General features: G+C 47.7%; 2 protein-coding genes across 10 annotated transcripts in view; one reads left to right on the top strand and one right to left on the bottom strand.

Moving 5' to 3' along the window:
• TG (thyroglobulin) overlaps positions 1-17035 on the top strand; it is a 273073-nt gene that overhangs the window by 190849 nt on the left and 65189 nt on the right. The gene's annotated exons all lie outside the window — the stretch shown is intronic.
• SLA (Src like adaptor) overlaps positions 1-17035 on the bottom strand; it is an 83923-nt gene that overhangs the window by 20041 nt on the left and 46847 nt on the right. For 6 of the 9 annotated variants that reach the window (XM_050801676.1, XM_050801670.1, XM_050801669.1 and 3 more), the window contains one exon: positions 3277-3377. The exons of 1 other annotated variant lie outside the window; for it this stretch is intronic. In XM_050801676.1, the coding sequence (XP_050657633.1) occupies positions 3277-3337 (61 nt within the window). In that variant the 5' untranslated portion in view covers positions 3338-3377. Of the gene's footprint in view, positions 1-3276; positions 5863-6809; positions 6959-17035 lie in introns of those variants that run through there. 2 more of the 9 variants (XM_050801672.1, XM_050801668.1) reach the window with 2 other exon arrangements.

The following is a 17035-nucleotide window of genomic DNA, read 5'->3' as shown; positions in this document are numbered from 1 at the left end:
ATCTCTCGTTGTGTGTCAGTGCAGGGGCAGTACTAAAAGCTGGTCTGTGGTCTGCAAGCTTAAGGGATTACAGGGTCCCCAGGGACTCGTAGGAAATTCAGCTGGCGGCTACCTCCCACCATCCCCAGGTTCTGATTAGTAGGCCTGGGGGGGACCCAGGAATCTGCATTGCAACTACTTCCCAGGGGATTCTGATGCAGGTGGTATGAGGACCACTTGCTGAGAAGCTGCAAGCTGGGTTTGAGAGGTCCCTACCTCCTTCTTCCTTCCCCGAGTCCCACCCGCCCCCTTCTCTCCACTGGGCAACTATGTAAACAGCATTATTTCTACCCTTGCACGGGCAGAAAGGGGTCTGTGCTGCTGCCTCTGTTGGTGCCTCTTCAGGTCAGGGTGATAAGAAGAGAAAGAACAAAGAGGGGAAAAGATCACAGCAGAGAGACAGAGTGCTCATTTTAAGGTGGAAATATGCCATTTCCTGACCACAACGGGACTTCCCTAGGTTGTATTAAAAAATCCTGTACTGCCCATGTCTGGTACAGAAGCATGCATAGAATTTTAGAGAAAATGAACATTTTGGGATGATTTCAAAGTTACAGAACTACCAGTTTCACCACTTTAAAACTTTTGGGGAATGGCCATTTAGATATAGCCTGGTACAGTCAGGTAACACTAAATGGAGTTTTTAGAAGTTTCCACACCCTTCTTTGCTGGTGCCTGCACTGCATCATGCTGTTGCTTTGAGGAGGGACTTGTTCCAGATCTCTGGGGCGGGCCGAGTGACTCACCTAAAGTCACACAGCTTCCACAGACCATTACTGGAAGTTCAGTGAGGGCCTTCTGCCTCTGAAACTTGTTCTGTTTCCCTCTAGTCCTGCTTCCTTTTGTCGGTTTTATGACATTAGTTCCTGAGAAATCAACTGATCAGAAATGTTCTGAAAAGCTTAGTTTAGGAAAAAAAAAAAAAAAAAGACAAATAGGCAAAGCCATATTCCAAGGCGTTCACAGTCCTGGCTTGGGAGAAGAATGATCTCCCAAAAGGCCAGAAAACATGGTTGTCTGAAAGTGTCCAGGCTGGCCTCTGTGTGACTTCTGTGCAGGGCCAGGGTCTGTGGTGCCTTTAACTCTCTGACGCTGAAGCTAACTGAGAGCTGGCTCTAATGGCACATTGGCCTAAAGCAACGAGCGAGACCTGCACCGTCTCCTAGGTTACTCATTTGAGGGTAACCGGATGAGCAACCACAGAAGCATTAGCTGAGTAGGAGCTCACTCCATAAAAACCCTGACCCTGTGCATGAGGCAGATGGGGACTACTTAATACAGCATCACTGCACCGCCTTCCCCTCCCTCACTCAAGTTAGGTACAAGAGAAAGAGGAAATAACGTTAGGACCAATGATCGGGGGAACGTTTCAAGGCTGGGGGTTGGAAAAGCAGCCCACCAGCGCTTGATGTGGTTGCCTGGATCACAAATGGGGTATGACCGGGGGAATTCTCTTCACCAGGGGGTGGAGGGGTGGGGAGACCCCTCTCTCTATCTCTGTTCTAGAGGTGACCTCCCACCCACATAATGGAAAAAAATAAACTTATTTCATGACAATTTGCATTGAAAAGTTGAAGGCAAATGAGCAAATCTTGGAGGCTGTTTTCATGAGGTTCGCTCAAGCATGCTGCCCCTCTGCCCCAGGCTGAGAGGTGGCGACCTAAGATGGGTTCGGTGGGTGGGTGCGTCCCCAGCCTGCCTGGTCCCAGGGCCCTGTGGTGTCAGTTTTCTAGCGGTGGTTATGACCAGAGGAGGAGGCTGTGACCAAAGCCAGTTTGGAGAGGGTGAGAAAGAGCCCAGCATTGTCCCGACAGCAGCAGCAGCAGCAGCTTAGCCGCCCTGCATGTTGCACACTGTTCTGAGTGTGGCACGGGAGGTAGAGGGCTGCTGTCCGCAGGGCCCTGAGGGCACATGCTCTGTTCCACCTTGTAATCTGGTTCCACCTCCTCGGTCCTGGGGAATATTCTTTTTGTTTATCCCTCTTCCTTTCGGCTTGGGAAGGGGAGTTACTTCACCAGATAAATAAGAGCCACTAGTATTGTTCTGCATCTGACTTGAAAGGGGTGTGGGGTGGCTGGGTCTTGGCATGCCGGCTTGGGGGCATCTGAGGCCATTAGACCACACGAGCTGGGCCTGTCCATTTTGGAAGCGGTGAGAAGGTTCCTTTGTGAGTGAGCCACAGAAGTCATGAAATGCGTAGTACCTGGAGGCAGCACAGGAACCTGGCACAGTCCACTCCCCTGTCAAGCTGGGCAGACAGGGCAGCCATCTGTGCCAGTGAACTCCTCCCAGTGCAGTGCTGCAGGGGCTGCTGGGAACCATGTGTGGTCACCCCTGCTAGGAGATGGGACACCAGACCCCAAATGCTACCATGTAAGGTGAGAAGTAGAAGTGTCCAAGGTGCCCCCCAGCCTTCCTAACCGTCCCTTTCCCAAGACCCCAGAAGATGAGAATTATGGACTAGGAATCAGAGGAAATAAAGGTCAGGCCATTAGAAGGGGCCAGCATAGCTGAGCCCAGAGCATGGTGGATTTGATGTTCAGCCTTTGCCCATCGTTCACTGGTGTTCCCTCCCAGGCCTCTGACCAGTTGCTGAGGGACTCTTTGTAGCTTTGAGAATCTAGCCAAACCTGACGTCTCTCCAAAAAGCTGACTTTTGCCATCACTGATTGACCTGCAATATTAGGCTCTTCCCCTGAGAATGCCTGTTACCTTGCAGTCCCACCAATGGGACATAGGATTCCTTTGTTTTCAGGAAGATGTCACGACGGTGCCTAGCTTAGAAAAGTAACACAGATCCAGCTCTTGCGGGGCTAACTATATGGATGATATTATATTATGGGCTGCCAGAGTTTGGTAAACAGGAGTCTAGATTTCAGAATCAGATGAGCCTGAATTGGATATTTATCAGCAAATGCCCAATGATGTGGATCCCATTCCCTTTGTGAGGCCCAGTTTCCCTACCTGGAAAATAAAGGGATTAAACCAGCTGATCTTGGAGATCCATCTCAAAATGCCAAAGATTTGACATCCTTCAGGTGTGCCAAGCATCCAATCCTTTTCATCTTTTAATTATGAAATATTTGAACCACAAACAAAACTAGAGAGACGGATATAATGAGCCCTTCAGTACCCGTTGCCCCATTTAAGTAGTTATCAGCATCCACCAATGCCCAGTCTTTACCACAGGCTCTTGTAGCACAGACTTAAGCATCTCACCAAAGAAGCCAGACTTACCCTCTGGGTTGGGCAGGGGCCTCTCGGCAGGTGCAGGGGCGGATTTCATGCTGTTTCCCATTTCTTTCTTTTTCCCTGGGGCCGCTGGTGATGCCCAGAGCCTACGGTATAGGAGACAGACGGGGAAAGTCAACCGTGCCCTGAGCCCTCCAAGTGGAGAATGACCCAGTTTAGAGAGCATCATGCATCATTTTTCTGGCAGCTTGCTTCTTGAAAGGCGGCTGTTTATATGTGAAGACGAGATTGGTGAAGATTGGTTACTTTTGCGCAGTTCAAGTTCTTTTATCAAGGGAATGACAGAAAAACCACAGAAAGGGAAGTTGCTAGCAAATGCTGTTGGTGGCAAAAGTTTCCATTCCTTCGCACCCTCGCTGAGGATGGTAAGCAGCCACAGCAGGGTTTGTGTGAGAAACCAAGCAGCATTTCAGGTGGCCCAGAAAGTATCTCCACTCAGGGGCCCTCACCATCAACTCTGTGCACCAGGAATTCAGAGTACAGAGCTGTGTGTCTGTACAACCAAAGGCATGAGGACAAGGTGCTTTCTGCTGCTACTTTTTGTCATCCGTTTGAGTTTGTCAGCATGCTTTAACAAAGGATGAAAGGGGAAAACGTCCTAACAATTCTGCGTACCGGCTGCATGCTGCTGAAGCCCTTTCACATCGACTGTTACGTTTGATCATTGTAAAGTCCTTGCATCATGCTTAAGCCTATTGTGCAGTGAGGGAAACTGAGTCTCAGAGGGGGTAAGTGACTCGTGTGAGGTCACATGGCAAGTAATTGTTGAGCTGAGATTTGAACCACTGATGCTAAATCTCTGGGTTGCTCCATAACAGTTTCCAAGGTAACCACCCAGGCTTAAATTCTCGCTGTGTACTTATAAGCTAGATGACTACGGGCAAGTCATTAACCTTTTCTGTTTTTGTTTTTTTGAAACGCAGTCTCACTCTGTCGCCTAGGCTGGAGTGCAATGGCATGATCTTGGCTGACTGCAACTCTGCCTCCCGGGTTCAAGCGAATCTCCTGCCTCAGCCTCCCAAGTAGCTGGGATTACAAGCACACGCACCACACCCAGCTAATTTTTGTATTTTTAGTAGAGACAGGGTTTCACCATGTTGCCAGGCTGATCTTGAATTCCTGACCTCGGGTGATCTACCTGCCTTGGCCTCCCAATGTGGTGGGATTACAGGCATGAGCCTCTGTGCCTGGCCAAGTCATTAACCTTTTTCTAATCATTTGGGAGGACACTAATCGAACGAACAGTGTTGGGTTGTGGTTACAAAATTAACTGAGATAAAGCATGGGAACCACTTTGAACATGGCCTGGCATAGAGTACATGTTAGTTATTACTCTGTTTACTGATTGTCCTTAATGATAAAAGTTCCAAGTCTAGACCTTCATGCGACTATTTTGGAAAGAGACATAGATTATCAGAGAATAGGGTTTTAGGGAAGCCACATTCCCTCTGGATGGTAGAAGCACGGAGAGGAAGCCCACATCCATAAACAGAGCTCTCTCTGCTTTGTGGGGTCAAAGAGAAGAGATGGAGCAGGGTCGCCCCGTCGGCCTCTAGCCCAAATGGAAACTAATCTCCCACCTACCTGTGTCTGCAGCTCCGGATCGAACCTTAAGAAGGGCACAAAAGTCAGCCCATCCAACTCCCACCCTGGCCTTGAATCCTGTCTCCATGCCCTATGTGTACAAGTTCTGGAAAGAAGTACACTCTCAGATGAAGGCCCTGCCCAGGCTGAGGGAGGTCTGCACAGCTCCTTGATTTAAGGGAAGGGGCGGTGTGAGCTGAGACTCCTACTATATTAAGAAACAAGGAACACCAAAATGAAAGTTGTTTAAAAGTCCATGTATCTTAGACATTTACATGAGTAACTTGTCACTTACTACTCAAGCTAATGCTTAGTGATATTCCCAAGACAATGACAAGGCCTGCAAAAGCTATAAACTCATAGTGCACCACAGAAGGGTTGGCTAGAACGGGCAGCATGTTTAAAGTGAAGTGCAAATCCCATCCTTTTTGGATCCTATTGATCTTTGTGACTAGAAAAGAGGATGCCCTTGCAAATTTAAGGATCGGGCCCTTCTTTCTCCACTCTTGCCCCTACCATCCTCACAAACCAGAAAAACATCCACACTTAAAATCCCAGGGCCTCTACCTTGTAGGAACCTTCTAGCAGCTGGGCAGGTTCTAACAGCAACACCTGGAGTCCAGGAGGGCAGGGATACGTTGACGGTGTCTCCATCCCTGAGCCTGGCGAAGGTACCCAGGAAATGTGCTTCCCCAAAATGCTTACAGAAACACAACAGGTGGTGTGACTCCAACCCACATTCCCCGCAGTTCAGCAGACACTTCCTGGGCATCTACCCGGTGCTGGGCCCTGGGCCAGAGACTTGAGGAAGTCAGGATCCCACCCACATAGTGGGAGTGTGCTGCCTCTGAGGCCCAAGTCAGGCAAGAGGGAAGAGGCAAACCAGGCAGCCTCCCTGGCCCTGAGGGGATTGTAGCCACACAGGCTGCCCCGCACAGGCCTCGGGAAGCATGCGTGTGACATGCAGAGGCTGTCCTACACAGGCCTCGGGAAGCATGCGTGTGACATGCAGAGGCTGTCCTACACAGGCCTCGGGAAGCATGTGTGTGACATGCAGAGGCTGTCCTACACAGGCCTCGGGAAGCACATGTGTGACATTCACAGGCTGCTTTGCACAGGCCTCAGGAAGCATGCATGTGACACACACAGGCTGTCCCACACAGACCTCATGAAGCACATGTGACATGCACAGGCTGTCCCGCACAGGCCTCAGAAGCATGGGTGTGACATGCACAGGCTGCTCCGCACAGGCCTTGGGAAACACACGTGTGACACGCACTGGCTGTCCCGCACAGGCTGTCCTGCACATGCCTGCCTCTGTACTGCTCCTTGGGCCTCCTGGAACCTGCCTGCTGCCTTGGTTCCTCAGACTCTTTGTTTATCATCACTGAGGACTTCGGGCTTCTGGGGAAAGTTCTCAACATGCAGAACTAACTCTGAAACCACATATATGCTGGCCTCGCCGATTTGCCACCATCTCCGGTGTCCCCAGACACAGCAAACTGTCCCAACAATGCCTTTCTGTCCTTTCAGCCTGACTCATCGAGTGTCATTCAACACCTAGTGATTGTGCCCAGAAACCCTGCCCCCATAGGTTCCACCCCTCCAGATGACAGGGTGCCCCCAGCCTGGCCAGCCTTCCCTCCCCTCTGTCCCCTCCCCCAAGCTGCTTCTAAGCAGCAGGCTCCCACCACAATGTCTGATCTCTCCCCTCCTTTATGTCAACCATTCCAGAAAACAAGTCAGAACAAGACTTTGCTATCCATCAAAGAGAATTCCAACATCCTCTCTCTTCCCAACAGCTCTATCATTCTTCTCAAGCATTTGTGTGCTATTTTGGAGGGAGTCCTGCAATCCACTACAGGAAAAAAAAAAAATTAAACTTGCATTTTTGAGATTGGAGAAATGAAGTTCATCCAGGAAAAGAAACGTACCCAGGGTCACAAGATGAGAAAGTTTGAGTCAGTCCTGGAGGCCTGGGTTCTTCTACCTTAACACTCTTCTCTCCTGTTGCTTGCACTCCCTCCTGTTCTGTCTTGCCAGTCAGAGTTCAGTCTCCGTGAAAGAAGGGGCTGTGTCAGGGCTGTATGACTACCAAAAAAACCATAAGGTTTCAACAGCCCTTTAGTGGTCTGCTCAGTGGCTTTCTACAGTCTTCAAGAAGGAGTTAACTTATCTGAAAGAGGCTTTTATTTGAGAAGAGTGAAAATGCCCCCAGAGAATGAGAGCTGGAGTCTCTCTAATGAAATGGCTGAACAATTTGATTTAATCTGTGACAGTTTTATGCAGTGGCTGAAGGTGGGAGAGAGGGTACCGGAGACATAATTGCTTCTAAGAACAATAGAAAAGGGCAAAAGAGAAATGAGTTAATTAACACTGGCTCTACAAATTCTTGATTTCTTTCTCCCTTTCCTTGGTGGTATAACTCTTAGGTTTCTGGGTCATAGAATCATAACTGCTATTACCTTATTTTCCCTTCGGTCTTTGGACCAATGCTATTTCCTTTGTGTGAACTTGGACCTTGGTTTCCTCTTCTGAAAAATGAGATGAGTGAAAAAAGATGATCTCCAAAGAGCGAGCCTTATAACCCCATTTAATTGTAGCAATCAAGACTCAATGGTTTTTAAAAATTATTAATAAAACAACCATTGGCATTTTTCAAATGAAGTCCCGTTAGACAGAATCCCAACTCTTGTCTTTATGTGCTTCAGAATCAACGGAAGACAGTTAATGTGTACAACCACCTTCTGGGAGGCAATTTGCAGATATCGTTGTGTTTAATCTTACAAGCATTCCCGAGGGCAGATAATCTTTTACTTTGTTAGTGTGAGAACGGGGTTTAGTCACCTGCCCACTGCCCTGGAGCTGGAAACCTTACATCTCCTGACTTCAGGACCTACACCTTTTGCTCAGGACCATGCCACTGTCTCTTCAGTGTAAGGAACTCTGGTCAGTGTGTGGCTGGCTGCCATTTGAGCAGAAGCATGGCGTGGAGAGGTCACATACTGGCATGGCATTGCCATCGACAATGTGGGATATGCCGGCCAGCAGCATATCCTCGTAATAGGTTTTTGTTTTGCAGATCTGGGTCCTTTCATTGTGTGCTCTGCATTGTCTTATAGATCCAGGTGGGGAGGCTTCTCAGAACCTTCCATTCCTGGGACAGCGTCCCAGGACAGTTCTGTGTACCTGGTCCATCTTGTGCTTCTGATGCCTGGCCTTGCTGCTGGGAAGGAGGGTAGCCCGAACCCCTTTATTTCTCTCCCAAAGGGGAGAGAAATTGAGGAAGTCCAACCAAGGGAAGGCAGGTCATAAAGCCAGGAACTCAACCCTTGGTGACAGAATTAATTTGAAAATGTACTTAGGGATGCTACCTTCCCTTTGGCCTTAGAAATTTCTGCTGCAAAGTGTGACAGCTATAAGCCCATTCATATGACCTTCTTCTAAGGCATGGGAACACGGTACAGCAAGTGGAGAAGCCTCACTGTCTACCATATATGTGAATGCCAACAACAACAGTGATAACCAGAACACCCCCATCCCACAATTGGTCATCCTCTGTCAGGCACAAAGCTCAGCGCTGTCCAGCCAGTATGTCCTGGGTTGCTCAGAACAACCTCAGTTTATAGCTGAGATCAATTAAGTGACTTGTCCAAGGTTATACTGCTAGGAAGAGGTGAAACTGGGATTCCAGCCGGGTCTGCCTGCCTCTAAAACCTGTGTTCTAATGGCCACCCGTGCTGCCCTGTTTTTCTGTCCTCTGGCTAACCCAAGAAGGCAACAGAAAAGTGATTTTTAAAAGTCATCAGGCTGGGCGCGGTGGCTCACACCTGCGATCCTAGCACTTTGGGAGGCTGAGGCGGGTAGATCACGTCAGGTCAGGAGTTCAAGACCAGCCTGGCCAACATGGAGAAACCCCATCTCTACTAAAAATACAAAAATTAGCCAGACATGTTGGCACATGCCTGTAGTCCCAGCTACTCGGGAGACCGAGGCAGGAGAATCACTTGAATGCAGTGGGCAGAGGTGGCAGTGAGCTGAGATCAGACCATTGTACTCCAGCCTGGGGAACAAGAGCGAAACTCCATCTCAAAAATGCAATGCAATGCAATACAGTACGATACGATACGATACGATACGATACGATACGATACGATACGATACAGTAAAATAAAAGTCATCAAAGCAAACCTTAGGAAGCATAAACTTTGGGGGAAACTTAAATACAGTGGAGGCCCTGAGAGATCTCTTGGGTGTCACTTGGCAGTGTTTGGAAGCCCAGGTCTGGGTTTCCAGTGGGGGTGAAGGGTGCAGAAGTGCTGCTAGGAGCAGAAGAAACAAGAGAGAGAGGCTAGTTGAGGCATGCTGTGGTCAAAAGGGCAGGAGTGAATTGCAAGGAATGTTTTCTAGCCTTTCACAGCGTTATTTTTAAAAGGCTGTTACTTAGGAGGCTGAGGTGAGCAGATCACAAGGTCAGGAGATCAAGACCATCCTGGCTAACACGGTGAAACCCCGTCTCTTCTAAAAATACAAAACAAATGAGCCGGGCATTGTGGTGGGCACCTGTAGTCCCAGTTACTTGGGAGGCTGAGGCAAGAGAATGGCATGAACCTGGAAGGAGGCGCTTGTAGTGAGCCAAGATCACGCCACTGCACTCCAACCTGCGACAGAGTGAGACTCTGTCTCAAAAAAAACAAAACAAACAAACAAAAAAAAACTGTTACTGCTGTGGAACAAAACAAAGAAACAAAAAGGAATACTAGCTGTGCTTTTAGTATCTCCGTTTCATAAAACTATGCCACTCAAATGCATACATATGGAAAAATATTAAAGAGAAATTTCCAAAATGTTTCCAAGGACTCTCTCTGGGTAATGATTTTATACGTGAATTTAAATTTCTTCTTTGCTTACTTATTTCTAAAATACCCAGATTTTCTCCCAGGTGCATGAATTGCTTTTATAATCAAAAGGTTGGAAAGAATGAGGGCGCCTTAAAGAAGAGATTTTCAAAGCAGGCAGGCCTGAGTGCAGATTCCAGCTCCCAACCTGCTGGCTGTGTGTCCTTGGGCAAGTTGCTTCACTTCTCTGAGCCTCGATTTTCAAATCCACTACTTTGGGATACAAGTATATGCCCTACGGGGTTGTTTTGAGGTTGAAATTATGGGTCATATCTAAAGCAGAGATATGTTTGGTAAATGGCAGCTAAAAATTTACCAAAGCAGGGGCTAGGGTTGGCTAACTCACTGTGCAAGCTTGAGCAAGTACCTTCCTCTGTCTGGGCCAAAGAGTCCTCAAATCTGATGGGGAAAGGGTTGGGCTGAACAGTTTGTCATGGCTCTTTTGCCTCAACCATTTTCCTGCCGTGACTGTACCCAGTACTGGCACAATTGACTAGGGACTTGCTCAGTGCTGCCTGTGGTCTGACCCTTGGTTTCAGGAAAAATAAGAGCTGGCACAGGGGCTTAGCATCCGGTGGTCTCCCTGGCAGGATTTCCGGGGTCACCCACCACATCCTGACCTCACTCCACAGGTGCACCTCTCCCAGTGTGAGGCTGGGGGCTGCCAGGGCTGCCTGCCCTGTGACCCACATAGTCCCCTGCTCTCCTCTAGGGCAGGTGCAGCCACAGGACTATTCTACCTGCTCCCACCCCACCCCCATCTGCTTCTCCTTTCTCTGCACTGCAGAGGAGGGCTGCGGCATACCAGGGGCTCTAGGAGCACTGGCAAGACCTACAGGGGCAGATGGCCAGCTCAGAGAGGGCATGCAACCCCCAGCCTTCTTCTCAGGCCTGAGTCCAAGCCAGAGGCCCTCAGGAGCTCCTGGGGAAGAACGTGGGATCCTCTTACCTAAGATATTTCAAACGCCTGGAATCCCAGCACGTTGGGAGGCCGAGGCAAGTGGATCACCTGAGGTCAGGAGTTCAAGACCAGCCTGGCCAATGTTGTGAAACCCTGTCTCTACTAAAAATGCAAAAAGTTAGCTGGGCGTGGTGGCAGGTGCCTATAATCCTACTTACTCGGGAGGCTGAGGCAGGAGAATCACTTGAACCTGTGAGGTAGAGGCTGCAGTGAGCTGAGATCATATCACAGCACACTCCAGCCTGAGTGACAGAGCAAGGCTCCATCAAGAAAGAAAGGAAGGAAAGAAAAGAAAAGAAAAGAAAAGAAAAGAAAAGAAAAGAAAAAAAAAATTCCCCAGAAGCTCAATACATAGAACAGATGAAAGCAAGTAGCTGCATGGGGCTGGGGGCTCAGCTCAGCATCTCATCCCTCTACTACTCTTAATAGGATACCTCAATCCTGGGGCGTCATAAAGCATCACTTGAAAAGTAGCAACTCAGCACTCTGACAGGACAAGGGAAAGACTCAGAGAGGGCAAGCAACCTGCTCAAGGTCACACATTAAGTTTGGATGAATGCATGACTCCCTGCCCAGCACTCCATCCGCTGCAGGAGAAGCCATGCCCATCTATCTGTTAACCAGGCTGTGGGCCTGACCCATGTGTCCAGGAGCCTGTGTGCTGGCCCCCTCTACCCTTGAGTGCCCAGAAGGGAATCTCATACAGTCTCAGGCTAACAGAGAGGATGGACTTTATGCTAAGACCAAAAGAGGATGGAGATATTCTAGTGTACATTTTAAGGTCGTTTTAAGATATGGAAAGAAGCCAGAATTGAGGCCTGTTTTAATTCCATTCTTTATTAAGTCACTAGACCATTCTTTCATTTGTTTTTGTTTTTGTTGTTTTTTTTTTTTTTTTTTTTTGAGACGGAGTTCGCTGTGTCTCCCAGGCTGGACATAGGCTCATATGCTGACTTCACGCCATTGGAGCCTCCCAAGTAGCTCTACAGGCGGACCAGGATTTTTTTTTTTTTTTTTTTTTTTTGTATTTTTAGTAAGAGGGGTTTCACCATGTTAGCCAGGGTCTGATTCCTGACACACCCGCCGGCCTCCCAAAGTGCTGGGATTACAGGCTTGAGCCACCGCGTGGCCAATTTGTTTTTGTTTTTGTCTTTCATGGACATAGTCATATGTGACTTCTTGGATATTCTCATGGAAGGATTGACGCAAGGGTGGCCTCAGGGCCTCAGTGACCCAGACGTGTCAGTACAGTGAGTGGGTGTCTTATGAAGAGCTGTCTGGCACACGGTGGCGGGCAGCAGAGGCCATTCCTGACGTGGCTTTGATACTTCATGGAAATAAAAAGAGCCTCCCCCACCCATTTGTTTCTTTCTAGATAGACTTTCTGTACACAGAGTCCCCCAACACACAGGGATGGTGAGGTGGGGCACCAACCCAGTGAGCCTGTGGCTCTGTTAGACTAGAATATATTTGCTGACAAAACCAGGCTATAAATGGGGTTTGGGCCCAGGCCAGGTCCTGGATACCTCTAGATCCTATAAGCAGACTGGCCTAGCAAACGTTGGCAATGAAGAAAGAGTGGTAAAGACAATTATTTTAATCCTAGCCATTACACAGAATGGGGAAACAATGACTAGGAAATAGGCCTTTTCTTTTCATTTCAAATGTGGATACCTGAGAAAGGCAGGTTTCATCACAGAAGGTGGAGGTAGATGGAAACTTTCATGAACATCCTAAACGTCACCCAGGCATCTAGGCACAGGGACTATAAAGTCCGTGATTTTTTTACTGCATCGTATTTCCCAGCAAGAGTTACTTTTCCTTTTTATTCATACATGTGAATCACAGCATTACTCATAAACTTATCAAGTAAGATGGGAATCAGCATCTCAGCTGACACAGCATTTGCCAAGACCAACTCCTGATCTGCGATCTCCCCTCACTGTCAGTCACTTGTCGAGGGACATGGACCCCAGAACCCCACACTCTGCAGCTCCCAGGCATTTGGTCTAATGGGGCTTGGTCTCTCTAAGGAGATCTCCATGATGTTTTTAATTTGCTATTAATGTGCTCCTCTTTTGAGCTCACTGTTCCCTCCTTAGCTCCTCAGGAAAGCCGATTGCCTTGCGGTGGGTCCCAATTCAACGGTTATTTGTGTGACTGCGTGGTGAGTGCCCGTCTCCCCTGCTGAACTATAAGTGCCTTGAGAGCAGCCAGCAGGTTTGTTTTTACTCTCGGCTGGGACTCAGTAGATGCTCCATAGGGAAATAGAAGGGAACAGTTAGAAACAGAAGAAACAGGCTGGGCGTGGTGGCTCATGCCTATAATCCCAGCACTTTAGGAGGCCAAGGCAGGTGGATCATTTGAGGTCAGGAGTTCAAGACCAGCCTGGCCAACATGGCAAAATCCCATCTCTACTAAAAATATAAAAATTAGCTGGGCGTGGTGGGGGATGCTGAAATCTCAGCTACTCGGGAGGCTGAGGCAGGAGAAATGCTTGAATCCAGGAGATGGAGGTTGCAGTGAGCCGAGATTGTGCCACTGAACTTCAACCTGGGTGACAGAGCAAGGCTCCATCTCAAAAGAAAAGAAAAGAAAAGAAAGGAACTGAAGAAACAAGGTGAGCCTAGGAGGTCATGGATTCGTGGTGTGCTAGTGAATGTCAAACAATCAATGTTCCAGGGCGAAAAATTCCTAATAGTGTGTGCCAATTTCTGTGGTGTAAATTCTCCCTCCATGCTGACTTCTAATTTCGGGTGTGACATCTCTGAGGACAGAGTAGGAAAACGATGTGTGTAATGTGCCTCATAAGTCAGCAGAGGCCGCATCCAGACACGACTGGAGCAAATCAACTCTTTATGGAATCTTTCTCCCGACAAGCATCTGTTTTTGGAACAGTTGCCTACAGGACTCTCTGTTTTCAAAGCAAAAGAGACTCATCTAAGTGGGCATCCACTATGCGGAGGGCCTAAAGCAGATGTTTAAAATACACAGACTCATTTGATGCCCCCAAGAACATACCATTTTATAGACGAGAAAACTGAGTCTCAGAGAGGCTAAGTAACTTGCTCAGGGTCATACAGTTAGTTCAGGGCTGGGGCCAGCATGGGAATCTGAGTCTCGGAGAGGGTGCTCAGGGTTGCGAGGCTTGTTCAGGGCTGGGTCCAGCCTGTAAATCCTTTATCTTTTTACTCCCACTCCTAATTCCTTCAGTAATACCTTCATCCCAGCTTAATGAAACTTTAATTCTAAAAGCAGGTGCTCTAAGAGCTGGGACTGCTGGCGAGACCAGAGGAGAATGCACACAGGCCTGGGAGCTGGAGTGCCCACTGCCCCGTGTCTGCAGGCACCCTCGTTCCTGACCATGGCAAAGCTGTCCCTTCTCACTGGACAGTGGTTGTCAACTTTGTCATAAAATCACTGGGATGGGTGGCTCCAGTACTGTGAGGGGGAATTTATCTCAATTGTTTCCCCTAATTTTATCTAATTTTCATTTTCTGCACAGTCTGTCTTTAGAATCCACAGTGGGCCAGTCAACTCCCCCAAGACTGTGGCCAAGTCACTTTCCTCTTTTGGTGTCATTTCGCCTTTCTATAAGTAGTGAAGGGGTCAGCTGGAGGCCTCCCTGTGTCCACCCCAGATTCGTGCCAGCCTGATGAGGCTTTGTGTACAGCAACAGGAGAGGGGGTGCCAGTGCGTATTGAGGAATTACGTGTCCTAGGTGTGTTACATGTACTCTCCACTTGACCTCCACAACTCTCTGGAGTATGCGTCATTACACTGAGGCCTTTTGTCTAACTGGGGAAACCAAGGCCAGAGCATTCACGTATCTTGTTGGAGTTTGCCCAGCTGGAAAGTGCTGGAGGCGGGAGTGGAATCCAGGGGTCTGGCTCTAGAACCTGGCTCCCAGCTACCATGCCCTTAGACCTGAGGAAAGGGATGGAGGGCAGCCTAAAACAGAGCTATCCTTTTTTCTGGCAAGGTTATGGTACTTTCTTGTGTGCTAGAGGGTTATGCATGTCATAGTTATTCAGCAGGTGGATTGATAGGTTTGTGGATAGAGCAGTGTGATGAGAGGTGGGTCCAGACACTCTAGTGCTTAGAACTTGCATTCAGAGGATGCATATTTTGAACCGATTGTCCATGTGGCTTGGAAGGCATGTAGGGGAGAGAGGGGAGGAGTGGGGGAGGTGGCACATCTGCAAACGGGGACAGGGAACACGTTCAGCTCCCAGGGTTAGTGTGAGAATTAAATGAAACTGGCTGCACTGACTACACTTGGTCCCCTCTCTTGTCGCTCCCTGGCTCTATTTCCTTCGCTGCACATACCACAATTTGTCCTTATGCATTTGTTTCTCTAAATGCTTATTGCTCCCAGGGCAACTTTCTTAGGATAGGGTTCTATTATATTCCTCAATGAAAAGCCATGATCTAGCAGGTGCCTGTCACATAATGCAAGCTCAGTTAGTTAGAATGAATGACTGAAGGTATTGTATATAAACTACCTGGCACAGTACAGACAAGAGGTGGTCCGCTTCCAGGGAAACCCGGACCGTCTGAGGTAGTTATTTTGCCCCTAAGCACAAGCCAGCAATAATTCTCACTTTCACCAACCCTCTCTACACACATATACACACCAAGTCCTCCAACCCTGGTTCCAGTCTGCCTGGTGCTAAGGAGGGAAGCATGACTTTGCAAAGCTGTTTGACAGCAAAAGAGAACCACTGAGCCCCCTGACCCCTAAAATTGCTGTCTTAGCTAGAGTTACCATAATCAAATTGGCTCCTCCCTTAGCGGTTCTCAGATAGGAGGAAGTGGTTTGAAAAGGGTGTACTTATTTCCTTCGGAACTTGTAGGGAGATTGAGAGAGGGCGGAAGTTGATCACGTGGTGTGACCTCAAGGGATATTTTATTGCAGGAAGAGAGGGATAGATGGGAGGATGGATAGACAGATAGATGGGCAGATAAATGTACGAACAGGACCCTTGGCTGCTAACAAGAACCAAATGGTTTGGTCTGAAATATGCTGGAAAGTTTGATGGGAATTTTAAGTTTCAGCCTCTCTCAGAGCTGGGAGAAATACATTCTTGATGAATGTCAAATAAAAACTGAAAACCCAGCAGCATCTATTAATTCAGGGCACTGATTTAGGCGCACTAGAATGAATAATTTCTGTCTTTAAGAAGGCTCATTTCCCTTGGAAATACATTGCCAGATTTCACCATTCAGAATGGGGAAGTTTTCTTCCGAAAGTGACTTAGGAAAGTTTTATTCAGAAAGTGACTTTAGTTTGCTGCAATGCAAACCTACCCTTGTCTGTTTCGTTTATATTAGATGGAGGAACAAGAAGAAATACATATTCAGAAAAATGGAGGAGTGCCCCACTCATTGCTTTAGGAGTTTAATCCATCATATGTAGTACTGCTTGTTAATAGCTTTCTGCCTAGGAAATATAAAATGGATATGATATATTTTAATTGTCTGATTTAGAAATGATAGCAATAGCTCCTATGTAGTACCTATTATCTCCTAGGTAGTACATGTAAACTTCTTTCAAACATATAAAGAAACTGGTCTTCTTTTTACAAGGAAAATACTAACACTCAAAGGGGCAAAGTGACTTGCACAGAGTCACAGAGTTCTTTGCTGGCCCCAGAATGTTGACTCAGGTGCGGCTGATTACAGCACAGTCTTTCTATGTTGCCATCTTGCTGCTCTGATCTAGATTCTAGTTCTGTTTAAGGTGAAGGAAACTAATTAGATTTCAATTTGTCTATTCCATAGGTTTTTAACGTTATTATTATACTTTCAGAGCATATTAAGCACTCTTAAATAGAATTCTTCTTCTTCTTTTTTTTTTTTTTTTTTTTTTTTTTTTTTGATAAAATTTCACTCTTGTTGCCCAGGCTGGAGTGCAGTGGCGCAATCTCAGCTCACTGCAACCTGCAACCTCCACCTCTCGAGTCCCCCGAGTAGCTGGGATTACAGGCACCCGCCACCACAGCCAGCTAATTTTTGTATTAAATAGCACTCTTCTGAATGGAGACTATTAGTTGCAACATACTTGCCAGAATTTTGACCTGAGCTTACCTCTCCAGTTTTCAAAGCGCCACAGCCCAGTTTCACAGCTCAGCATCTCATAGCAAACCACAGAATGACAATTTAAAGACAATTTAAAGACCCTCTTCCTAAAGTGAAGAGGGTACTACTTTAAACACAAGCCTCAGCCCTGCATCCGCTTGTTCTCGCTGAGGCTCCCCCAACCCTTTAGAGCCCCTCACTTGCTTCTACCTCCCACCAG

This window comes from Macaca thibetana, chromosome 8 (assembly GCF_024542745.1).
Source record: "Macaca thibetana thibetana isolate TM-01 chromosome 8, ASM2454274v1, whole genome shotgun sequence".
Classification (NCBI taxonomy): Eukaryota; Metazoa; Chordata; class Mammalia; order Primates; family Cercopithecidae; genus Macaca; species Macaca thibetana.
This window is presented reverse-complemented; position numbering and strand designations above follow the sequence as displayed.